General features: G+C 38.9%; 1 protein-coding gene across 4 annotated transcripts in view; it reads left to right on the top strand.

Annotated features, from left to right (window-relative positions):
* PPFIA1 (PTPRF interacting protein alpha 1) overlaps positions 1-25,556 on the top strand; it is a 53,626-nt gene that overhangs the window by 16,694 nt on the left and 11,376 nt on the right. For 2 of the 4 annotated variants that reach the window (XM_066551261.1, XM_066551260.1), the window contains exons 3-21: positions 4,216-4,317; positions 4,821-4,985; positions 5,817-5,891; positions 6,338-6,439; positions 6,691-6,912; positions 7,618-7,764; positions 8,302-8,436; positions 9,530-9,613; positions 10,113-10,244; positions 11,630-11,692; positions 12,692-12,771; positions 13,013-13,145; positions 13,767-13,990; positions 14,560-14,791; positions 17,987-18,138; positions 18,733-18,905; positions 19,018-19,111; positions 25,006-25,087; positions 25,208-25,408. In XM_066551261.1, the coding sequence (XP_066407358.1) occupies positions 4,216-4,317; positions 4,821-4,985; positions 5,817-5,891; positions 6,338-6,439; positions 6,691-6,912; positions 7,618-7,764; positions 8,302-8,436; positions 9,530-9,613; positions 10,113-10,244; positions 11,630-11,692; positions 12,692-12,771; positions 13,013-13,145; positions 13,767-13,990; positions 14,560-14,791; positions 17,987-18,138; positions 18,733-18,905; positions 19,018-19,111; positions 25,006-25,087; positions 25,208-25,408 (2,598 nt within the window). Of the gene's footprint in view, positions 1-4,215; positions 4,318-4,820; positions 4,986-5,816; positions 5,892-6,337; positions 6,440-6,690; positions 6,913-7,617; positions 7,765-8,301; positions 8,437-9,027; positions 9,103-9,529; positions 9,614-10,112; positions 10,245-11,629; positions 11,693-12,691; positions 12,772-13,012; positions 13,146-13,766; positions 13,991-14,559; positions 14,792-17,232; positions 17,263-17,986; positions 18,139-18,732; positions 18,906-19,017; positions 19,112-25,005; positions 25,088-25,207; positions 25,409-25,556 lie in introns of all 4 variants that reach the window. The other 2 variants (XM_066551258.1, XM_066551259.1) reach the window with 2 other exon arrangements.

Raw genomic sequence — 25,556 nt, forward strand, 5'->3', positions numbered from 1 at the left:
CTGAAGTTACTATTTTACAGTATTTAATAATATTTGATGGATTCAAAATGTTTCTCTTTTTTTTTTTTTTTTGCATATATTTTCATTATTTATATAAATTTTCTGGCCATGTGGTTGCTTGTAGTTCATGATTATTTGTGCATTTGAGTGCTGTTGCATTTTCTTGTGGAATAAGGGGTTTTTTTTGCTTGATCAAATTCCAAACAAATTTAGTTATTTATAGAGCATCCCTAATACACAACATATATTAACAGACTTCCAGGAATTACCTCTTGTTTCTTTCAAGTGTTCCCCTAGGTTAAATACTATCTTCCTGTCATGTAGCATTTATTGGTCTGTGATGTGCTGTCTGTGAGACCTATGAATTACTTTTGTAATGAACATAAAGGGAACCTGTTCTCTGAAAGTGGAATGTTCCTGGATTGGGATCTTGGAGTTCCCAAGTGTGTCTGCTCAGCCAGGCTTGACAGCTCAGCACTAATGGATCCAGTTTTGGGAAGGATGTTTATATTGTGGCATCTAAATACTGAAGGTTGAAGGTCAGCTCTGAAGGTTGAAATAGAAGAAATGCTATTGCTTTAAAAAATCCTGGAGCTTGGGAACAAAAAAAAACCCCAAAAAATGAATTACTGAACAAGAACCAATTTTCTTGCTCAATGTGACTTTTTGTTGAGAATATTTATTTCTGGCACCAAGAGTGATGTGTTTGGAATGATTCGGTTTGGTCAGAAAGTTACTTTCTTCAGTAAACATTTCAGTTTAGTGTAGAGCATGGGCATTTGCCAGAATGTTCTAATCAGCAGGGAGTATTTCCCTGGTAAATTCAGCACTCTCCCACCGACTCAAGTGAGTGCTCTGAAGTGCTCATTGTGAGTTCCATTCTTGTCAATCCCCAGTGCTGTGTATTCATTATTTTGATGGCAGCCAGAAACTGAGCAGAACTTCATTCTGCTGCTCTCAGTCTTCTTAATTACAGAAAAGTGACACAGCTTTGTGGACAAGTGGGAAAGTCTCTCAGGATTCTTTCCTTTTTCTTTTAATTCTTTCTGTACGTTCATCTAATGCCAAGGAAGAAATTATGAGACAACTGGAATTTTTTTGAGATGATAAAGGTGCAAATAGTTTCTCTGCTTTTGAACTGCTTAAGGAAATAACAAATTTCCCATTGAAGGTAAGTATTAAAACTAGAAAGGACATGTCTTTTGGCAGTGTCAGCTGAAACTAAGGACGTTCAAATGTTCTTTCTTAGGCAGCTCACGGGACTCAAAGCAGCTCTATTATGTCAAAACAAACAGCAGTGGAGGTGTTATGCAATGGCAGCAATCCCTGTCACTGTGTTTATGCAGCAGCCATATAAATTCCTGTGTGCACTCTTGCTCTGGGTCATCTGACAGTGTGATGGTTCATGTCACAATTGGGATCTATTTGTGCCACAATTTATATTTACACAGGAGTATGCAGTGGACTGGAACTCTGTGTCCTGTAACCATCTGAGGAGTGAATAGCTTTTCTTTCAAATATACAGCTGGTTTTCACGTGGGGAAGCTCATACAGATAAAAGATACCCATATAGTGATGCTATGCAGTGATTTGAAGTTGAAAAAGGATGATGAGACAGTGTCTGGTAGTCCTTGCTGTGCTCTTCATCCTGTTCTCAAGACTTGAGATAGAGGCAGGAAAAATATAAAACTTCAGGCCAGTGTAATCTGGAGAATTGGGCCATATTGATGTTTCTAAATGTTGATGTTGGCATTTTTAGGGTTTTAAAAATGTCTCTTCTTATATTATTACTAATTTGGAAGGGGAACCACACCAAGAAAGTAAATTCATACCAAGCTCTTCTCAGTATTACATAATAATCTAATCTGTAAAGATAAGCGAGGACTGCCCTTGAAAAATGGGAGCTTTGGTTTCTGGTTTACCTGAGCTCCTGTGAGAGCAAAAGGGGAGTGTGTTGCCAGTTCCCTGGGAGTCTTGGAAGCTCCCACAGGTGGGATGTTGAAGGTGCAGGAAAAGCTTGGATGTGAAGGAGCACTCTGCTGGGAAAGCTCGTGGTAGAGTCAGCTCCAGTGAAGCCTGAAGTAGGTTTTTCCTCTCTTGGTTTACCTTGCACTCAGGACCCTTTTGTAACTTGTTTTGTGTGTGTAAAAGTTCTGGTAGCTGTATTTACAGACCAGGTTGTTTTGGAAGTATTTCCTGGCCATTTGGAAATAATAGGCGCTTTTTTTTTAAGAATGCAAATTAAATACTGCAGTGAAATATTTATATGAATGTAATTATTGTGTTAGAGAAATCAAATAACTTAGCAGTTGAAAAAGGAAAATAAATGAAGGTGTTTTGCAGTTTTTTGCTGATTAAGTGGGGGGACTGAAACTTTTTTCCAATGAGCAGGATTTGATTTAGGAATAGGGATTATAGGGATGGATTCTGCATCTGTGGTGGTGGTCATATTGCTGTCTTTTTCACAGCAACTTTTATAAGTTTGATATGTTAGTAATTCCAGAGTTCACTCCAGGTGTATATTGTGCAATGTATTTTTTGTCTTTTCAGTCATGTGTATCTTTTAGAATAAGGTTTACCAAATGAACATTGGAAATTGCAGTGTCTTTTGACCGTGCCTGCTTATTTTAGCTGCATGCTAGAATTTACAGATGTGCTTAGTATAATTAATTGGTTGATATGGCCTTTTGTTTTTAAGCATGTGCATTCTGTCACTTTGAATTTTGCTGCAGAACAGCTCCATCCTAAGCTTTCATTTGATGTGCAGCTGCTGGCTGAGAAGCAGTGGGTCTTGCAGAGTTTGGAAAAAGTAGAGAAGCAGCAATTGTGTTTCCACTTAGCTGGATATTTGTGTTCACCTTGTCCTGCTCATCACCAGTTCAGCTGTACAAATCCATTGTTTATTAGGCAAGGCTCTTGTTTATGAGTATTTTCCTTTATGAGTATTTTCCTTATTTCCTGGAGAACAGAAAGGAGTGTTAGTTACTAGCATTTTGATGTTTTCTTATCCAAAAGCTCCTGGTGTGTTCACCGGCTACTGGAGTGACTGAAGCATATTTATTTTCACATTATAAATTGCATTGACAAGACATGAGGGTTGCTTTCTTGCAAGACTCTTTTCCAAAGGATGGACTTGTTCACATTCACACTGTCAATTCTCATTTCCAGTGTGGTTCAGATTAGAATTTAAATTTTTCCAGGGTAGATTAAGTTATGCTTTTTGTTTGCTTCTAAATGTGGTGTATAGTTGTATCTCTTGTTCTATTCAGAGTATGCTCCCTGAGTTAATAGAACATTTAAATGTCCTTTTTATTAAGTTTTATATTATTTCATTTTTAGTGAGGCTGTTGATAGAGAGGAGAAATGGTCTAGGCTGCAGTGGCACTTGCAGATATTAGTACAATCATTTCCTGACAGAAACCCCTGACTGCAGGAGGATATTCTTCCATATTGGCTGTGTTCACTGCATTAATAAGCATGCAGTAGGTGTTGTGAGTTAGCTCCACTCCTGTTCCCTGTTGACACTTCACTCTGTACTGTTTCTCTTTGCTGGGGTTTTGTTTGGTGAAATCTTTATTGAATTTGAAGGGTGAGCCTTGTGAGGGCTTTGAGCCCCCGGGCTCAGCTTTCAGAAAATTCTGATTCTAATCTTCAGAGATTTCTAGCAGGACTGTAGGGAAAGGGCTGCTTCATTCCCTTTTGTGAGATTGGAAGGAAGGCTTGAATGAAATTCCTTATTTAGCTGTAATCTGGTACATGTCAGGATTATTCATTGTTGCTCACAATTAAATAATGACTTGAAATATGTCATGTTTGTTGGTTTCCTTATTTTGCTGTGCTTTTCGTGTCTCCTTCAGCAGTTGTTAAAAACAAACCAAAACTCACAAAACTAACAACTCTTTGAAACTGTAACAAAGCATGTTACAAATATGTTTTTCCTTTTGCTTACCAGGGAATCCCCAACTGAAGGCAATATAATTGCCTTGAGACACAAACAAGTTTTCAAAGTCCGGGTCAAACATCATTTGTCTTTACAGTTGGCAGCATGAAGGTTTTAAATGTTTGAACTGAAGCTGGCTTAGCATGACTATACAGTTGTATTGGCTTTGCACATCTGAAATGAATGCTTTAAGGAACTGTCAAGTGCTCATATGAATCCACTCTCACTGTTTGCTGATATTTGATGTGCTTATATTTCTGTCTGCTTTGTTCCAGGAATTTGCAGCGCTCACAAAAGAGCTGAATGTATGCAGGGAGCAGCTGCTTGAAAGGGAAGAAGAAATTGCTGAACTGAAAGCAGAAAGGAATAACACAAGGGTCAGTTCCTTGTCTTCTCCAAGCTCACAATTGTTAAAGCATCCAGCTACAGGGAGGAAAACAAATGTTGAATTTGAAAAGCTAAAATTATATTTTCCTCTGATACTTGTACATGAATCCCCATGGAAGTGCGAATGTGTGTGTGTTGATCAAGAGGGTTTGGCAGCTCATGCACAGCTCCAAATGCTGCTGTGCAGAATCAGGAAAAGCTTGTAAGACTGCACTGCTATCTGCTATCCAGATTTCTTGTTAAAGTTTTGTAATCCTGCAGCTCTGGGATCAGAGGAGCAGAGTGGGCAGGTTGTGGTGATGTGTTTGGGCAGTTTACACTTCTAATACAGCTGAAATGTTAAAAGCAAGTCCTTACACTCAATACAATATCCTTTGTCTCTGAAACTTGAAGTTTAGAACTCTACACTTGATGTTCTAGAAGGCAAAGTTTTCTGCAGCTGTACAGAACAGGAATAAAGATTATTCCTTTCTTTTTTTTCCTTTTGCTTTAGCTATTACTGGAACATTTGGAGTGTCTTGTCTCCAGGCATGAGCGATCCCTCAGGATGACTGTTGTGAAGAGGCAAGCTCAGTCTCCAGCAGGAGTTTCTAGTGAAGTAGAAGTTCTCAAAGCACTAAAATCCTTATTTGAGCACCACAAAGCCCTTGATGAAAAGGTAATGAAGTATTATACCTAACACCTTTCCATCCTCTGTCCTTTGTGTGGGCCAGGCAATTTTTGTACTGAAATTGTAGAAATCTCTGCAGTGTAACTACACTGGTAAATGCTCTCCTAAATTAAGGTGCTGCACTTAACTAAAGCAAGGTGCTGTGGTTTATGCAAGCACTTCATTAACTGTGTTAATGTAAACTCAGCATGGTTCAGGAGCAATATATTTGCTGTAGGAATGCACACAGCTGCTTACCTGTACAACATCAGGATTTATCCTTTTGATTATCTAATAAAAGAAATAGGCTAGAGAGAAGAGGAGGAGAGGAATCTGCTTACACTGGGATAGAAATCTGAATTAAAAGAACTCTTCCCTTCAGTTGTGCCTGATATTAACAGCAGGATATGCAACTGCTAAAGTTCACTGTAAATTTTGTTGCCAACTTGCAGTTTATCTGTCTTTGGGACCCTTGTATAAAAAATCTGGCAAATGATTTTAAGTGGAATTTTACTTATTTCCATGTTGTAAATGAGCAAAAGCAAACACAGTCTGTGCCTTGCAGAAGGACAAGCAAATTCTAGGTATGTTTAGTTCTTTAGTGCCTAAACATACAGGTCATGTTGCTTCTGACAGAAAAAAGGAAAAGCTAGATAAGATACACATTATTTGGTTATTTTTTTGGTAGCATGTGTTGTAATTAGGGCTGACTCCAGATCAAGAAGGTTTCCAAGTGTAATGGAAACAGTGTCATTTATTGTTTGTAAAGGTATGGCATCAAGTAAAATTGATTTCTTTTTGACTTGAATGATTTCAAATAATTTGAAATTACCCTTTCAGGTAAGGGAGAGATTACGAGTAGCACTTGAAAGGTGTAGCTTATTGGAAGAAGAACTAGGTACTACACATAAAGAGGTAAGTTTCTGTCTTAAAAGAAGGCTTCATGTGTCTATTGTGGGTGTTTCAGTCAATATTTGTACAGAGTAATTTATTAAGTTTCACTTTCACTCTTCTTCCTTTTGATTTCTTGCCAGATGGAATAATTGTTAATTTTTAACTTAGCTGCTTTGAAAGAGCAGGAGAGGAAAAAACCAAACCTCAACCTCCTGACACCCTCTCTGCCCCCCAAAAAACCCAACCAAAAAACCCCAACCAAACCAACAAAAAGAGTTCCTGTGCCTTTAAAATCAGGGTTTGCAGTGGCATAAGGTATTTGAGTGCCTGTGCCAGATTTTATTAATACATACCTGGCAGTAGAATCAGTAATTGTTGTTTTGCTCCTTTGCTTTTGCAGCTGTTCCTTATATTATTAGTGAAAAAGGAATTGGCTTAAAACATGTGTCTGTAAACTTTTCTTTCAGTTAATGATTCTGAAAGAGCAAAATAATCAGAAGAAAACACTTCCAGATGGGATGCTGGATATAAATCATGAACAAGAAAATACACCAACTACAAATGGGAAGGTACAACTATTTACTTTCCTTAAATGACATATGGGTTTCAATCATTAACTATAACATTTTAATTTTAAACCATAATAAAATATTTTTGAACGATCATCTAGGTAAAAAGTCATAGTTATTGAAATTTCAGCTTTTGCAGTCTGTTCAATAATAAAATTATCTTTGGGAAGGGATGTTTACAGGTGAGTAACAATTTGCTTTTCAATCCAATTTGCATCATGCTAATACACGTTTTTCCCCCTGTTTAATAGAGATCCTCTGATGGTTCATTATGCCACGATGAAAACCTTGCTAAAGTGATTGAACTCCAAGACATCATAGATAAGCAAAACAAAGAGCAGACACAAATGAAAGAACGCCTCACTGCTTTGTCCAGCAGAGTAACAGAGCTGGAAGAAGATCTAGACACAGCAAGGAAAGACTTAATCAAATCTGAAGAAATGAACACAAAGTTACAGAGGGATGTACGAGAGGTGAGGAAGGAACTGTCAGGATTTGGGGAGTCACAAATGCCATCTTTATAAAATCTTAGTTTCACTGGTGCTCAGTTGAGCCTTTATGTTTTTGGAAGTTTTCGGTTTGATAGATGAGAAGAAAATGGTTTTTTAGGACGTGATGGGTGTCTGGTTTTTGCTTAAATGACCAAAGGGTCCCATTGTCCACTTAAAAAAATCTGTCTTCAGGATAAACCTATGACTAACTAGATATTTCATTAATAGATTGGAATTTAGCATTGCTAACTTCAGCATGTTCTGGAAGAGATGCTTGCTCTTGTCATACATGCTTAGCTTATTACTCTTGCTTCCTTTTTTTAAAAGATGCCCTTAAATTTCAGTGGTGTGGTTGACAGTTCCTGTGACTGCTGAATCCCTAATCTCTAGGGTCCCACATATCCTTATTAGATAGAAAGGGAGCTTAATTAAATCCCAGAACACTCTCTGACCATCCCCAGCAATCAAGACTTGCTGTGTGTGTACCATTGGAAAGGAAAGTAGCAGATCTGGGGTGTAAGGTAATAGAGACCAGTGGTTTTTAATCATTAACTGTTTTAAAAAGCCGTTTCTTTCCCCTTCATTTTTTACTGAGAAAAATAACCTGATTTTAAAAATATTTTATTGGAAATTGTTATATTTGAAATTATCTCTCACATTCTGACTTCTGTTGTGTGTCCTGCCCAGACTCTGGCCCAGAAGGAGGACATGGAGGAGAGGATCACCACTCTGGAGAAACGCTACCTCGCTGCACAACGTGAAGCTACATCCGTGCACGACCTCAATGATAAACTTGAAAATGAAATTGCCACTAAAGACTCCATGCACCGACAGGTTGTGGTTTCAAATGAGATGAAGTACATTTTGCTCAGCATAAAGCTAATGGAGATAATTAATGCTCATGCTGTGCTCAAGCACTTTGCTTTTAGGGAGATAAATATCAGCTGCAATGTGCTGTTATTAGTGATTGTTTTTCAGGAGCTGGAGTCATACATTGCAGAGATTTTTACCCTGGGAATAAAGATGAGACGGCTTTACTGGGAAAGGGAAATGGTTTTGAGAAATTTAGTGCACTTTATCTTGGGCAGCAGGGCTGTTGTCCCTATTAATTGTGGATTTTTAAGTTACTGTATGTGTATCCAAGCATCTTTAGTTTTGTGGGTGAGAATTACTTACTCTGACCTAAACTTTTAAGATTTGCATAGCATGTAGTGGTTTTTACAGGCTATTGCCTTAGTGAGAGAGGAAGTTTGAGAAGTGCTTGACATGAAATGGTCCAACTTTATGAGCCAGAAATGGTTGTTTAGCCAACCACTTTCTAACTAATCACTTCTTTAACCCTCAACACTTGCTGGCCATAACCCTGTGCAGAGTGAAGATAAGAACAGGCAACTGCAAGAGCGACTGGAACTGGCTGAGCAAAAGCTGCAGCAGACCCTGAGAAAAGCTGAGACTTTGCCAGAGGTGGAGGCTGAGCTGGCACAGAGAGTTGCAGCACTTACAAAGGTGAGGTGGTGGCACAGTGTCCTCCAGACTCCCTCCTCCATTGGTGTCCCACTGCAGGAAATCTGTTCCTAGTGTTGGTTTGATTACATTTGATTTCCAGTTTTACTACAAATAATTCAGAAAATATTTATTTCCTGCAGAAGATGTTTATTTCCTGCTTTTTTTTCCATTCTTCTCTCTGAAGACACTCTGATTTACTCTTTCTTTTTTTTAAAGTTTCTGCTCTTTGGAACTCAAGTGGGTTTTCTGTTAACTCTTCTACATCATAAAAATATCTTCCTGAATCATTATTTTGGTACTTTTTAATAAAAAAATATTCAATAATAGGCATAAAGTCTTCTAAACATGAACTGTTTCTGAACCTAAATTTCTTACATTGCTAAGTGAAGCAAGTGGGGAGTGAGAGAAGTTGTGGTACGACCAAATACCAGGATTTTTAGAGGGCTGCAAATGGAGTAATGAAATCTAAAGAATTATATTTAGTTAACTACAAATGAGCCTTTTCAAGTGTGTGTTGTGCATGTTTTCTTTCAAAGCCTTAGTTTCATTTTTTTTCCCTGTTATCTTTCCTGTCCCTAACTGGCTCTGTAGTCTGACCTTTTGTCTCCTGGGAGCTCTGCTGCTAAAGATGCTAAAGTTTTGGAACTTGCCACCAAGCTTAGGAAGGTAGAATTTGTATCTTAGTCCTTGTCTCTGCTTGCTGCTTTCTGCTTTGCCATGATTACTAACAAAGGGTCCCATCGTCCTGGCTAGTGAGGAGAAGCTGAAAATGCACTCAGTCTTGACTTTTATTTATTTTTTGGTTTTATTTCTTGGGGATATGAATGAACTTTGCTGTTGCAAGCTTGTTTGCAAATAGTAGTAGTTGATTCATGATTGTACTTAGGGGTGAGAGGTTTCATCATTTTGCCACTTCCCATCTGAACTCTTGCAAGGTCCTTTTGGTGACAGAAAAGCATCTGTTCTGCATTGTCCTTTATCATAAATGGCAGTTGTGCAAAGCATGTTAGAAATATTCCTGTGCCTCAGTGTTTCTGTGCTTTTGGAGCCTAAAAAACCCACCCAAATTCTAATTTTGCTCTCAAATTGACAGGCTGAGGAGAGACACGGCAATATCGAGGAGCGGCTGAGACAGATGGAGGCACAGCTTGAAGAGAAGAATCAAGAACTGCAAAGGGTACTGCACATCATTTTGACAAAGATAAAGAGCTGAAAGCAAGGACCTAATCCTCTTTGTTTCTCTAGCTTTAAAATAAAACTAGAGTTTAGGCTGGCTGCTAGTGAGTCACTGTACTGTGGCTAACCTTAAATCTCAAGGAGAATGTGCTGAAAGTCTCCAATAAAAGTTTGAAGGAACTTACTGAATTAAATGACTATGGAAAAATTGGTTCCTGGGTTGCAGATAATGGAATCCATTCTCAATTGTGCCTTTAAATTTTTTGGGAATGTAGGCTTGGATTTTTGAACTTCTGATCTTGGATCACTTATTAAAGACTGAAGTGTCCCTTAGATTCCCTCTACAGAGCCCTGGAGGCATATGCAGTGTTCCTCTGTGGAAAAATATTGTTGTTAAAAAAATGGTTTTGGATTAAAGAAAGCTTGCTGCCTTCATAACTTGGAAATTGTTAGAGATATTGCAAATCTGAAGTGTCTTCAGCAGCTTCTTTGTATCTCAGGCTAGACAGAGAGAGAAGATGAATGAAGAGCATAATAAACGTTTGTCAGAAACTGTTGATAAGCTCCTGTCTGAATCCAATGAAAGGCTCCAGCTTCATCTCAAGGAGAGGATGGCTGCCCTGGAAGACAAGGTAACAAGTCACATTCCAGTAATGAATGTGTAATTCTGTCATGATTTGTGCCTTTTGCAACATGTCTGAAACTTCAACAAATAACCACAAAACCCTTATTAATAAGTAGGTGCTGTTAAGGCTCTTTTTCATTGTGGATTTTGAAAATGTGCTCTTAAAAATAATTTTTGAGGTTGTCCCTGGGCACTGCACTGTGGTGCTGAGAAGGCAGCTTTTAAGAAGCTTTATCCTTTTTCATTTGACTGGTGCAGATTGCATAAATAGGCTCATCCAGTGTAATACAGGAAGCCTAAAGCACTGGAACTTTGACCTTTCGAGTTCAGTTTCCTTTGTTTCCCACTGCTTTTGGCTGCACCACTTCCCCTGAGTCATTGTGGGATTCCTGCAATTTGCTTTTCTTCTCAGGTAGCTCATTTTGGGACTCATTATATGCATGTAAATGGGCTTTTCCTGGACTGTCAGTGCACATCTTGGAGCTTTCCCCTGCACTTAGTTCATCTCTTCTGACACACTTTTCACTCCTTCTCTTCCCTTCTGCTTTTGGATCTAGATCCTTGTGGATTATTCTTTCATGCACAGCTTGAAGTTAGATCCCTTATACTTCATCCAGCAAAGCAATGTCTTCTAAAGTGGCACTTTGCTTGATGCTGACTTTGAGTTGCTTGGTCTTGGATTAAAATATATTTGGTTTCTTCTGCTAGAGGGTGAAATGACCATCTGGGGAAATGTTTCAGGAAAAGCTGAGTGTCTTTGGTTTTAAAGTCATGGCAATAAAATGCTTTGGAACACAAATGGTGTTTCCAGACTTGTACTGAATGTTTGCTTCCTCTTGCATTCATGCATAATGCTTGAATAGTAGGTGATGTCTCAGGGTTGACCCTGACTCCCTCTTATCTTCCAAACCATAACTACATTTGCAAATAATGAGGAAAATCTACTTGTCCTTTACTGTAGTTAACAGCTTCTAGAAAAGTGTTCTTGTTGAGGCTTCCAGCTCATTCTTTTATGCTAAGTTGGGAAGAAACATTCAAGTAACATTAAGACTTTGTTCTGATCATGTGCTCTTTCTTGAATTACTTTGAATTATTGCATAATTATTCCCTTTTTTTACAAGTTAGACTGTGAAATGGAGCTTTAAAAGGCTGCTATTACTATTAAAGATTTATGGAACCAGTACTATTACTAAATCCATTATTTAGTGGGCTGTACACCTGGAAGGATAAACCTTCAACTATAATCGAAGTGAAATGATGGAAGCAATCAAGCATGTGTAATTTAAGATGCATTTGTGTAGTGTTGACTGCATTTTTTTGATAGTCATCGTGGTTATGCTTTAAAAGTGTATAGCATATGAGTGACTTAATTTGTGATGCCTTTAATTTCAGAATTCACTTCTTCGAGAAATTGAAAATGCAAAAAAACAAATAGAAGAACTTCAGCATGAAAAGGTAGACTGCATTTCTGAAATACTATCTTGGAACTTAATTGCTGCCTTGCTACATAGCAGGATCAGATTTTAATTCCTCATAAAACTTAACATTTCCTGCTCTGTTTAAGAGAAAGGAGTTGTTATTGCTTATTTTATGGTATTGTGTGCCACAGTTTTAGGGGGATTTTATAGATAATACATAACCTTTTAGTCCAGGACTTAACACACTTTTGAATATATGAAGTGCCTGGATATGTTGGCAATTGGCCAAAGTTTGGAGGTGGTGTAGAATTTTTGTACTGTTGTACATATGACCTTGAACAGCAAAACCAAATGAGAAATACTTTTAATGCTGGGTATTTTTCCATAAGGTTTTCTCAAAGCATTGAATATCATGAAATGCTTGTGCAACTGCTAACGTTGCATTTATTTTTAAAGTTTTAAGAACTGGGGAGCAGAGGGAGAAATACTTATTAGACTTGGCTGCTCCTTAGCAATAGCAGCTTATATTCTGCTTGTCCTGGAAATGACAAGGTCCCTCCTTACAGATGTTCATTATCAGCCACTTTTCATTTTATTTAGGCTTTTGTTGTTTTCACATTCATTGTATTTCTCTGCTGTTAAATTCCAAGTTTCTAGAGCATGTAAAAATGTCCAAGTTAAAAGTGAATGCTTTTAGATCCTTTAGTGCAGAAAGCTTGAACAAATCATCTTGTTTCTTATCACTTAATTATAATTAACTTTGTAGCATGTGAACTCATAGCTGTTTTTAAAATCTATATTGTCATTACTAAAGTCAGGGTAGAGAGGCAGCAGAATTATTCTGGGATGCCCTTTTGTGACAGTGCTGTATTGTGTGTAGCAAAAGCAATGTTTAAATAGATAAAGGCTATATCTTAAAATCTGTTATTTCCAACTTTCAGAGAAATAAAAACCCTAAATGTGAGCTTATAAATTTGTATTTGACACTAATTTTTTTTAAAAGCATATGATATGTTTTTTCTATTTATTTTTCCAGGATCAACTTGTATTAAATGTTGATGCATTAAGGGCTGAAAACGACCAAGTGAGGCTCAGAGCCACATCACTTCATCATAGGTACCTGCAGTAGTTTGGTTTTTTCCTATTTTCTTTAAGGTCACTATACTAAATACAATCTTGTATATTATAAATGAAAATGTTTCAGTCACAGCTATAAATTCAGTTTTATAGAGCATATAAAACAATTTTTATACTGCTTAAAAACAAATGGCAGTGGTGGGACAAGAGAAATCCTTTGGGTGACTTTTTTTGTTTCTTTCTCCCTTTGTAAAGATGAAATGTTTGTTTTGTGTTGCAGCAGAGCAGATTTCAGATTCCCTGTGCCATCCTCCTCTGTGGGGGACAGTCACACAGACTCCTACAGCTCCTCCTCCGTGCTGAGGCGGCCCCAGAAGGGGCGTCTGGCTGCTCTCAGGGACGAGCCTTCCAAGGTAAGGAGGGAAAATACAGATAACAAAACACATTTGTTCAGTGCATGAGGCTAATCAGGTGCAAGGAGGTTTTAAAATTGGGAGAACCTGGCACAAAACTCCTGAGTTTTATAGATCCTGTTTTACCAGCTCATGAACAGCTGCTGGTCCTTTTAATTGTTAGCAAATAGTTGCAAGATTATGGTTTGGAGCTCCTATTTTTTTTTAATTTTGTTTTTGTTTTTTAATTTTGATAAGCCTATAAAGCACAATTTGAAGCAGTCCTACTTTTGTGTCTGTCCACTCTAATCTAACACATTACTGTTCTGCAAGCAGTTTCCATTTCCTTTCAGGATGCATGAGTGCCCATTATATAAAACTGATTCCATAGTTCCCTTGGAATTGATAGCAAAATTCTACTGTAATTAAATGTGTGTTCTGCATCTTGCAGTTAAATGAAGTTTAAAGCTTCCTACATTATAGCTTTTTTTTTTTTACATTTCTCTAAACATTGCTGTCTTGATGGATGCATTCAGCATGTAAGTGGACTTACATAAATTACTTGAAACATCTTGATAAGTAGTAGAGATGTCACTTTTTTCCATTTGAGCTTGGATTTATTTCTTTAATGGATTCTTGTAGGTTCAGACCCTGAATGAGCAGGATTGGGAGCGGGCCCAGCAAGCCAGTGTGTTGGCAAATGTGGCACAAGCATTTGAGAGTGATGTGGATGTGTCTGACATGGAGGATGACAGGGAGACCATTTTCAGCTCAGTCGATCTGCTGTCACCAAGTGGTCAGGCTGATGCTCAGACTTTGGCCATAATGCTGCAGGAACAGTTAGATGCAATCAACAAAGAGATCAGGTATGGCCTGTCTGCTGTGGAGCTTTTGATAAAATTATGCTGAAAATGGTAATTTCCCCACATTTTTCTGCTAAGTGCCGCTTCTGTTTGCGTGACCCTTTGTGGTGTTTTCTGGAGTCCCCTGACAAGGGGACAAATGATGAATTTGACTCCATGTTCTTAGAAGACTAATTATTTTATTATGTGAACACTGTAGGATGTGAACACTCTATAAACTATAATCAAGAATAGAGAAAAGATACAGACAGAAGGCTACAAAGAATGATAATGAGAACTTGTGACTCCTTCCAGAGTCCTGACACAGCCTTTACTGCATGATTGGTCATGAAGTTAAAACAATTCACATGAAACCCATCAAACAACCACCTGTTGGATAAACAATCTCCAACCACATTCCAAAGCAGCAAAACACAGGGGAAGCAAATGAGATAATGTCATTTTCATTTTTCTCTGAGGCGTCTCAGCTTCCCAGGAGAAGAAATCCTGGCGAAGGGATTTTTCAGAAAATACGACTGTGACAGTAGTCCCTGTTGGAATGTCACGTCCCTGTGAGGCTCTTTTTCCCCCAGGCTGATCCAGGAGGAGAAGGAGAACACGGAGCAGCGCGCGGAGGAGATCGAGAGCCGCGTGGGCAGCGGCAGCCTGGAGGCGCACGGCCGGTTCCGCTCGCTGGGCTCGGTGGCCCCCGCGCTCGGCGGGGCCCTGGCCGGCTCCTCCCCGCCCGGCAGCGGCCGCTCCACGCCGCGGCGCGTCCCGCACAGCCCCGCCAGGGAGGTGGACAGGCTGGGCATCATGACGCTGGTGGGTACCACGGCCTGCAGGCTCCTCCTCGGAGCGCTCCTGTTCTCTAGGAAACGGGCTGTTCTTTCCTCTCCTGCTTACTCAGCTGTATTTTTCCTTTCTCTAGGTTTTTCTACTGCTTCCTTTCAACTTCTATAAAAAGTGTAAGATACATAATGATTAGGAAAAACGTTCAGAGCTCGAGTCTATTATTTGGTCAACATCTCGTGCCTAAGTATTTATTCCTTCTGTTGTTATGGTCTTTCTTCAGACTCCTCCTTCTAGAAGAAATAATGTTTTCTTTTCAACCACTTCTCCATCTGCTTTAAACTTTATTTTTAGCAGTCCAGTATTCCAGTAAACACTCAGCTAAAAAGTGATTTGCATATTAATCTTGAAGACTGGGATGGTATCACTGCTGTTTGAATATTAATGAGTGTTAGTGTCCTGTTTTAAGCTATTAAAGCCTGATAGGTAAAAGAAATACCTGTTAGACCTTGTGGTTGATCAAGTAGTTTAGTCTTAGGAGTTCAGAGAGTAGAGAAAGATGTTTTCCTTCTTTTGACATTCCTATGACTGCTGAGGAAGATTAATCCTTCTAGGAGCTGCCTTGTGCATGTAAACACATCTGTACAATTAAGATACAGATCTCCCCCTTTCTTGTTTTACATAAGTGTTAAATAAAACGAACAGTTAAAACCAAGTATTTCAGCTAAGTAGTTTTGCTGGCTTTTTAAAATTAATGTGCACATACACCAAAAAGTATTTTTTCATAAAAGGGAATAATTTTGCCTTCTTTGCATTAAAATGAAAATAACTGTACTAGCTCTAGCCATATGTCTAGGGGTAAGCAGTCTTCTAAAAGAGAAGCTATCAAAATTCAGATTGTGGAGTGTTTTATCTTCTAACATTTCACAATTATAAGTTAAGCTAAATAACTTCTCATGCAGAAAACCATATACAAATTTAAGTAGCTCTTTTCCCCAAAACTAGATCAGGAGAATTGTGTCTGGTTTGAAATCCGATGCAATTGAAGAAAGTGAGCTGTAATTAAGTTCCCTTTAGATCCTAATTGTTCATTGAAGTCACTTGATCTGGTGTTTATGCTGTATTTGATGAGTTTTGTACCTGGCAACTGATTTGTGAAAGCTTGAAATCAAGAATTAGAGAACAAGAGCTTTCTGGAAACTTCAGCAAGAACTATCATGGATTATTCGACTGAGTTCTGCTGTGTCTTCTAACGTTTTAATAGAGAGTTGCATTGGGTTTTGATCATGTAGGCAAATTAGCTTAATGCCAGTGGTTATGCAGCTCAGTCAGTTGAAAGCCCCTCATGATTAAAAAGCATCAACATGATAAATGGTGAAGCCTACAGCTCTCTTGAGCAGTCCTTGTGGGCAGTTCATTCCATGTGGTGAACATTTTCATTTTTATGCTCATCAAATTTAATGGATGAAAGATCCAGTAATGGTAAAATGAGTCTGCAGTGCTTTGTCAAGAACTTGAGGAGGAACTAGATCATCTTTAAAGGTCCCTTCTATGACTCAGTGAACTTATGATTTAGTAATGTAGTACTCTACAGTCAGATTGAACAAAACTTTACATATTAATGCTGCAAAATTTACATGTATTCTAAATCAAAAACAATCAAAAGTTATCCTTTGTGGGAGGGAAACAACATCCCTCCCCCTGTCCCACTTCAAAGGGCACCAACTTTATTTTTGGTTGCAGGCTTTTTAAATAATGAGAGCTATTAAACAAATTATCTAAATTTAACTTTTGTCAGCATCAGTCTGAATAAGCTGTTTGTGTAACTCTTGCTCTGTGCACTGGCGGAGGTGGGCACTCCCTGGGGACTGAGGTACAGAGGATGGAGGATAAAATAAAAGTGAATGGTGGTGAATTCCTGCTCAAACATTCCAACACTGGAAAGCTGTAAAAAGAACAGAATCCTGTTACTGTATAGAAATTGGCTATTGTTGGCACTCTTTGACATTATTAAAGTCTTGGCTGCTTTTTGTGCAGTGTAGGAAACAGCTGCAGGAATCCCAGGGTTGTGTGGAGGGATGAGTACAGATGATTTATTAAGGCTCCTGTGGCTCACATGGAGGTTCAAAGCAGATCTCACCTTTTCAAAGCAACACCTTGCACCGCCACACACTTTATTGGGTTTTTTTTGCTGCACATATTTTGTGCTAACACACTCAAACATCTCTGGTACTTTGGTAAATAACCAACTCTAAGTGTTTATTTTTTGCTTCCTTTTCCTCACTTCAGGGATATGTTTAAGTAATCTGTGATTTAAGGAGTACTTCATACCCAGTATCTCTCTGTGCCATTGTTGTAATTGTTGTTTATATTCTCCCCAAGGTGTTTTGTCTGTACTAGTTGTCTTAGTCTGTGCTACAGTTTACAATAAATACAGCTTTTCCAAATTTCTTTTCTTTGCATGCATCTGTCAGCCTAGTGATTTAAGGAAACACCGTAGAAAGGTAAAAATCTTTAGTTTATTTCATGGTGTGCCCCTTCATCTCCCTCCCTGTCCCCAAACTCATTAGTGGATAACAGGAACATAAAGCATTGGCAGGGTAGCTCTTTAACAAAACAAGATTATGGTTTATCATTTTAGCCTAAGTGTGGATTTGTTTTGTGGGGTTTTGTGTTTGTTTGCCTGTTTTTGCTGGTGTGGAGGACTGCTGTGCTGCTTTCTGTTTGCAACCACTGCTTTGTAGTCTTCATGCATCAGTGCTGAATTTTGAAAGCTGTCAGTGCACACACAAATAAGTTATTCTTCTGTTCCTCAAACTTTTGTAGCCACAGGTATGTAGAAACTGACTTCACAGAGTCAATGATCTTGCTAATAATTCTTTCCACAGGTCTCTTTAGTTTTTCTGTCTTTGCCCTTGCTTGAACTGGTGACAGGTATATTCATTTTATGGTGCTGAAGGCATTACTTTAGTTCTTAGCCCTATAAATGAATAAAAGATAAGTGCTACTATCTCATTTCAGTAGCTAAGACTGAATTTAGGCATTTGTCACTGAAGGTAACAAGAAATTCAGAAAGAAATCAAGCAAAAAATAGGCAACTCCAGAATGGTAAGGGCAAAAGTGATCCTTTAACACTAAAATAAGATTCTTCCTTCCACTGTTTTGTGTAGTTGGTATTGCCTTCATGTTTTGGCATTGCCCCTGAAGTTTTTCTTCCTTTCCCATCAGTCTCCAGCTTCCAGAGAAGAGGTACGAGATGACAAAACCACCATAAAATGTGAGACATCGCCCCCTTCCTCACCTCGCTCCTTGCGCCTGGACAGAGTCCAGAAAGGAGCTCTGCACACAGTGAGCCACGAAGATATCAGGGACATCAGGAAGTAAGTGAGCTGGGAATCACTCACACCTACCAGGAATTCAGTGTTCCAGCATCAGGATAAAACCCCAAACTGCAGAGCTGTTCAGCCTGTAGGATTTTAGTCTGAGTGTTAAAGTGTTTCTCCAAAGTCAGGAGTGTGAGCACATAAATGGGTGATTGTTACATAAACATTAGGAATGTAGATTTTGCTAATGTTTAGAAATGGCTTCATGGGAATGCTTTTAGTACTCAAAGTCTGCATTAAGTTATCTTCGTGCTTGGGATATGAAAAAGGTAGCTCTTAACTCTTTAAGTTTTTATTTAGCTATAAATTGAGAAATAACTTGCAAAATTGCCATCACTTTGATTGACAGATACCCTTTTCAAAGTACCTAAGGATCTGAGATGGAGTCTACTCAAGTATTTTGAACTTTGTCTGCCCCTTTCAGTCAGCAACTTGTGCTATCAACATTTCTTTTCATAATTCATAAAATTAAATGAAATTAAATGTCATTAGTGAGTTACTGAACTTTGATTAACTTGCACAGAACGCTGAGCTTATCTCTGGTGAATTTGTTGTACATGGGCTCCTTTATGACTCTTTTTTTTGGTACAGTTCAACAGGTTCACAAGACGGCCAAACAAGTAATCCTAGTAGCAGTAACAGCAGCCAAGATTCCCTTCACAAAGCCCCCAAAAAGAAGGGGATCAAATCCTCCATTGGCCGCCTCTTTGGCAAGAAGGAAAAGGGACGACCTGGACAGGGAAGCAAGGAAGCTCTAGGACAAGGTTGGTTTGTTTTTTCTTACACAGTGAGAGAGATGGCCCTGGGGCTTGGGTTTTACACATTCCTGATCAGTAATATTACAAAGGATTAAATCGAATTTGGGGGTTTTTGTAGGTGGCCTGGGAGAAGCAGATGGTTCCTCTCAGGATGCATTAGGCCTCAGCAAACTTGGAGGTCAGGCAGAGAAAAACAGGAAAATGCAGAAAAAGTAAGTTGTCAAATATTTTTAATCCTGTGTTATTCATGTGTTGCTTTGTTTAAAATTGCTGTGGTTTTATTTTTTAGTTTGGTTTTGGGGCATTTTTGCCTAATATGGTGCTATTGCTAATAAGCCTCTGTAGATTTTTTTTAAACTATTTTTCCAGAACATTAATAGCAGCATAGGTCATGGTAAATTTGAAAGGAATTTAAGCTGAAAACTTACAATTGGACTGCTGTAATAAAGAAATTAGGACATAGAAGTGGACTCTTACCAAATTCCCCTAAATTTACTATATTTCATACCTGCTTTGGGAGGTATTAATTGTAATAAATTATAAATACCTTTAATTCAAATGGGAGATTTCCCGAAGTTGTCCTTGGCTGTTCTTTGCTCCAGACTGTGGAGGAATTGACAGAAGGGAAGCACGAGATGCTGTGTGCAGACATCCCTCCCTGTGTATGAATTTGCTGGATCCTTTCTCTGTCCCTTTGTGTTGCAGCTGCTGGCAGCTTCTCTCTTCACTAATTTTTTCACTTCTGTTTACAATTGTCTGTTGAAATCTTTTTCTTTGCACCATATTGCCCTGGTTTCTTCAATCTTTTAAAATAAATTGTGACTTTTTCTCTTTTTATGGCACCTTGTATGCAGTTACCCTTTCCTAGTCCTGAGAAATTTTTCACTCTGTCCCAGAAAATCTTTAGATTACTGCTTACCTTTGGAGTGTCTGTTTGCATGCTTTGTTGTTTCCAGACTTGGAACAGATGAAGCAAAGACTAATCATAGGTGAAAAAGAGATATTGCTACTGGTAAAAACCCTGACTTGATGCTTTTATGGGAATACAGGAAACACTCATATTTATATAAGTAGGATCAGGCATTCCTTGCATGTTTTCCTGCAGTGCTGAGCCATATACCTTAAACTTCTGCTGCTTCTGTTCTGTTCAGCTGTCAAAAAACTGGTGAAGGTCAGACTTTCCTTGCATTCTGAAGACAGACAGTAAATGTTGAAAAGAAAGGGTGCTAATTTTTCCTTTGAGAGGGATTTCTTGCAGTACCTAAGTTCTATTAACTAATAAGAATAATGCCTGGCGGCTGCTAATGAAAACCAGCAGCATGTTGGTTTGAAAAGTCAGAATGGAATGTGGGTTTGTTTGGATAACAGAAGGCTCAGCTGTTTTTCTTCAGACTGCTGCTCTGAAGGCAATCATATATTATTATGATCTGGTATTTTCCCTTTTCTACAGTGCTTTAAAGTCATACCACATCTTGGTTGAATAAATAGTTTTAGTCTGGTCATATCTAAGGAGTGGTAAGGTCTGTTCTTTGAGCAATATAGGTATTTCTCAATACCAGCCACAAGTTTCATTCTCAAGTGAAACAATCCATACTGTCTTGCTTTAAGAAATGCAAGAAGTGCAGTTGCAGATAAATCATGGCTTTTCTTGTAAACACTCTGCTTTTCAAAAATGTGCTGGTATTACTTAAAGTATAATTTATGGCCGCGTGTTGCAGATTGCTTAAACGGCAGCTGTCTCTATTAAACAGATGAAAACTTTTAGTTTGGAATTGCCTTCCTTAGCTCTTCCAAAGCCCCTCTCTATCTCTTCCACAGCCACTTTAGGTACTGAAGGGAGCTTTAGGGTCTCCCTGGAACCTTCTGTTTTCTACCACTCAATGAAATTAAAACTAGATCTATCATGTGAAAATCCCAAGTAAGATGCTGTCATGCCATTGTTCAGAATCCTGAGGGGTGTTCTGAAAATGGGAAGCAATATTATCACAAGGGGTCAAAGATCCCTTGCTGCCTTCTTGAGATGCTCCTTATCAAAAAGAAAAAGTGGTAGAGCTGCTCTGAATTGCTTTTCACTCTAATATTGGAGGAGGGTGGGTTAAAACAAATTCTGACTGGCTGTTTGCTTACAAAACCTTGCATTCAGCAAAAAGAATTCCAGCTACCTGAATGCTTGGAACAACGAGAGCTCATTCTATTTATAGCTGTCTCTAATCCCTATTTGCTCATTTATCTTTCTGATTTCTGCTTGCTTGTGCACAAACAGGCTGAGGGCAGTGTTCAGTCTCTGCTAACAAAAATGTATTTATAGTTACAGAATTAAATTAGAGTACACATTATTTGTCTGGTTTTGTATGCCTTTGAGTTCAGTTTAATCCTAGTTTTATATTTGTCTTTCATTATTTTATTTTCCTTTTGTTTACCATTTGATGTGGTAGTGCAAAATCAGGGTAAGTTTGTATTTGTTTTTATTAGGATTGTTGTGCAAGTATGATAAAACTAGTTTGGATTTTTTAGCAATATATTAAAACCTCTATCCTTTCTTCAAAAAAGTCTGATCATAAGAGGAAATACTAGATTCAAAAGAATATATTATGAAAATGTGTTGCTGAAATAAATCCAGTGTCACCTAGTTTGGTGTCTTGTCTAAATTTGCATGGTGTGAGCTTTTATAGTGCAAATATTAAACCCTCTTAGATGAGTTTTGTAATCTGGGATTTGAAAGTTGCTTAGCAATAGTAAGTATTTGTGTCTCCAAGGTAGATGTATTTCTGTAAAAGTGTTGTTTGGTGTTTACTAAACCTAAGTGATTCATAGTGCTGTGTTCATCTCCTGTGTGAGCTGTGGTAGTGACATTGTTTGCCACAACTGTGTTTGTGCTTTTCTGGCTACAGCACCACCAACTTAGTACTGTATTCACCAAAAAGGAAGGCAACCCTAAATTTAAGAGAACTCTCACACACAAAACACTTACTACATCCCCAAACTCAGTCTAGAACAAGGATATTAACTTTCCCCTGATGCTCTGCCTATTTCCATCTCATGTTTTACAACTGTTGCTTCTCAGTTTTTACACCCTGAAGCTCTGTCACTTCCATCACTATCACTCCCTTCCCCACACTGCAGTGTTTACTGTTTCTGAACTTCTTCCAAATCAATCCTCTTCAGTTCTGTCCAAGAAATCTGGGATGCAGCATTCCCCTCTGGCTGTGAGCTCTCCATGTATCCATTCCCATGCTGTCCTAATCCAGTGGCCAAGTGATCCAGGCTGCTTTATTTTCCTTGTGTGGTGAGCGTGTGCTCTCCTGCCAGGAGCCCTTCACACGGTCTCTGGAGGGTCCTGTGCACTCTCTGCTGCACCAGGCACCACCTGCAGCTTTGTCATCATTTCTCACTCCCTGTGACCACAACTTTTGTCCTCCCCAGCTGCTGTGAGATGCCTCTGGAAAGTGTCTTAACAGCGAGCCTTCCCCCCTTGCAGCAGCATGCTTGGGCTCCTCTTCCAAGGGAAGCTCAGCCAGGTTTTTTATTAAGTCTCCAGATGTCTCTCCCTTGGTTTTGTCACCCAGGAATTATTTCAGTAGCCAGCTACTCTTTTGGCACTCTTTTATCCTTCACAGGGCCAGGTTTGTACCAGCTGTTAACGCTGCTGACACCACTGCAGTATTTTTTTCCTCACAAAGATTCTGGATTTGGCATCCATTTCCTAACTGATAGAAATAATGGTTGGGCTGTTAGACTCAGTTGTGATCTCTCAGGGATCTGATCACATTTTACTGGAATGCAGTGAGTGTCTTGGTGGAGTTTGAAGGGAATAGTGGAAAAAGAGAACTTCTCTGCTATAGGAAGAAAACATCAATGCATCATTTGCAGATGAAACAGCAGCTGCTTCTGAATTCTTCCTATGAGATGTTTTGTGCCTGGGCTGCATCTTGAGTTTTGGGGTTAAGGATTTCCTGTGCAAGCAAGTTTATCTCTCACTGCATATGAACTAATTCTGCAATTAATTTTCCGCTTCATGGTTGCTTTCCTCTTTGGATCCATTGAATAATTTCTGCATAAACTTATCTCATAAACATTTTTCTTTGTTTGTTTTTATTTTTATGTGTTTTCCTCCATCACACAATTATTTTCTTCCTACATTACACCATGAGTTTCAAGTTGGCATCATAACCTCTCCTTACATTTTTGATGTATTCCTTGTATTCTACTCCAAAGGATTCACTGGTTCATGGTTACCATGAAGTATACCACGAGACTTGTAGAACTGCCAGAAATGACACTGATACTCTCTGAACTCCACACAATACAACCACTAAAAAGGAAGGCATAGGCACTAATTTGGAAGCTAAAGTACTTGGAAGAAACTTTGTGTTCCTTTCTGGCAAATACAGTATTAAGCACATTATTCTTTTCTTACCAAACAGTGTTTCATATGATCTTATTAATTTATTTTTCTAATTTTTAAATCTTTAAACAACAAAGAGAAGCAGAACGAAATGTGTTCAGGGTTAATGAATTGTGGAATGAATGTAATGTGTTCCACAGTAGCAGGGAAATAGCTGATCCTTTATTCCACATTCAGAAATATGTCTTTTTGAAATGTACAAATATATCTAAGCTTTTACAGTCTTTTTTGGTAGGGAAATTCAGCTGCTGACTGCTGAACACTGTTCCACCTTAATGGATGGTCCCAAAATGGTACCTGAATGATTATTTGTAACCAGTTGTCTGGCAGTGCCTTCCTTCCTCCCCTTTCCCATTCCTGGAAAGCACATTTAATTAGCACAAATTACTGGGAGGTTCTTCCAGAGCAATAGGAATTTATTGGTGTGCAGGTGAAAAAGTGCTATCTCTTGATAAAGCAGTTGCTAGTATATTTATTGCTTCATTATTGCTTTTTAATATTTAGTTACCTACCAGTATAACATAAGGATCTCAAATATGTCTAAAGGAGCTGAATGCTGCATTTCCATTTTGTAGGAGCAGCAAAACTACTCCTTGTCTGTCAGTAATCACTCTTCAAGGTGCCTTGTGTATTTTAATACCTATAACTTCTAAAACTGTTATTATCTTAGATCTATCCACTGACACAGTTCAAAAGGCAAGGAGATTTTATTTGATTGAAATAGTGAGGAAATGGTAAATACATAATGTAAGGTCTTGACTCTGTAATATTGCTGCATTCTTAATTCTACACTTGCAGGCATGAATAAAGAACAGTAAAATCAGTCTAATTAGGTGCAGTTGTTTTTTCAGCTTTTCAAAGGAGAATGAGTGGAGATTTAACCATATATAACTGGCTTTCAAAGGCAGTGTAAAAATGATTTTTTAAGTCTTTCTCCATGTTTTCAGCCAGGCATATCCAAGCAGCATTGCATGCTTATACCCACAGCACTAGTTTTTGTCCTTTGTTTTATTAAACATTTTTTGCAGCTATTTATAGGGACCTTGTGAGCTTCCATTGTCTCTGGGAGCTGAATTGTCAATATGAAATTTCAGGCGCTTCTGTTTCAGCACAACAAAGGAAATGGTGTCATCAGGGGAGATGAAAGCTGAGTTTCAGTACACAGCCTGTCAGGATAGAATTGCCAAACACAGCTCTGGTTGTGTGAAGCTGTGCCAGACGTTCTGACAGGCTGATGTTCACCAGTGGAATGGTCACTGTCCCAGTGTCCAGCCCTGACAGCATGATGGACAGGCGTGTCTGATGTGCTCATGTGTGGCCACAGGCTTCAAATCTGCACACGCTGAGGAGAAATGACTGCTTTGGTTCAGCTTTGCTGCGCAGAAAACTGAGCAGCTGAGAATCTCATTGCCAAATAAGCCTGACATCTTCACTTTGGGCTGGGAGTGTCAGTAGTGACTTCAGAAACTGGGTTCTGAAAGGCAAGATCCATGTCTCTGCTGCTCTCAGATTTCCTGCCCAGCTCAGCTTTCATCCCTACATAGTCCCTGTACATCTGCTGTACCTGCCTGAGGAGGTGTGTCATATAAGGCTGGCTGGGAAAGGAATGAGTTAATTATTGGAAAGAAGATAGTGAAGTGAGTGCAGTGCTGGAATTGTAGCATCCATTATTATAACTAATGACTATTTCTGTAATTGTAGGCACGAGTTGCTGGAGGAAGCCAGAAGACAAGGTTTGCCTTTTGCACAGTGGGATGGGCCCACTGTGGTGGTGTGGCTGGAGGTGAGTGCTCCTCCCAAAATGAATAAAAAACCCCCTCAACGTACAGACTTGTAAAGACTGTGTGTGTTTGGAGGCAGGAATGTTTTCCACATCCTGTTCACTCCCTTGTCTGTGTTGCAGCTGTGGGTGGGGATGCCAGCCTGGTACGTGGCTGCCTGCCGAGCCAATGTGAAAAGCGGTGCTATCATGTCAGCCCTGTCTGACACGGAAATCCAGCGGGAAATTGGCATCAGCAATCCCCTGCACAGGCTCAAGCTCCGCCTGGCCATCCAGGAAATCATGTCCCTAACCAGCCCCTCTGCCCCTCCCACCTCAAGGACGGTAAGGAAACTTACTTGTGCAGCAATAAACACCTAGAATTTCCCCATGTTTGACTGTAAACTTAGAACTGAACCTGTGTTAAGAATTTCTGGAAAGGAACGCATTATTTAAATGTAGGCCGTTCCTTCCTTTCATGGAAATTAACTAA

This window comes from Molothrus aeneus, chromosome 6, assembly GCF_037042795.1.
Source record: "Molothrus aeneus isolate 106 chromosome 6, BPBGC_Maene_1.0, whole genome shotgun sequence".
NCBI lineage: Eukaryota > Metazoa > Chordata > Aves > Passeriformes > Icteridae > Molothrus > Molothrus aeneus.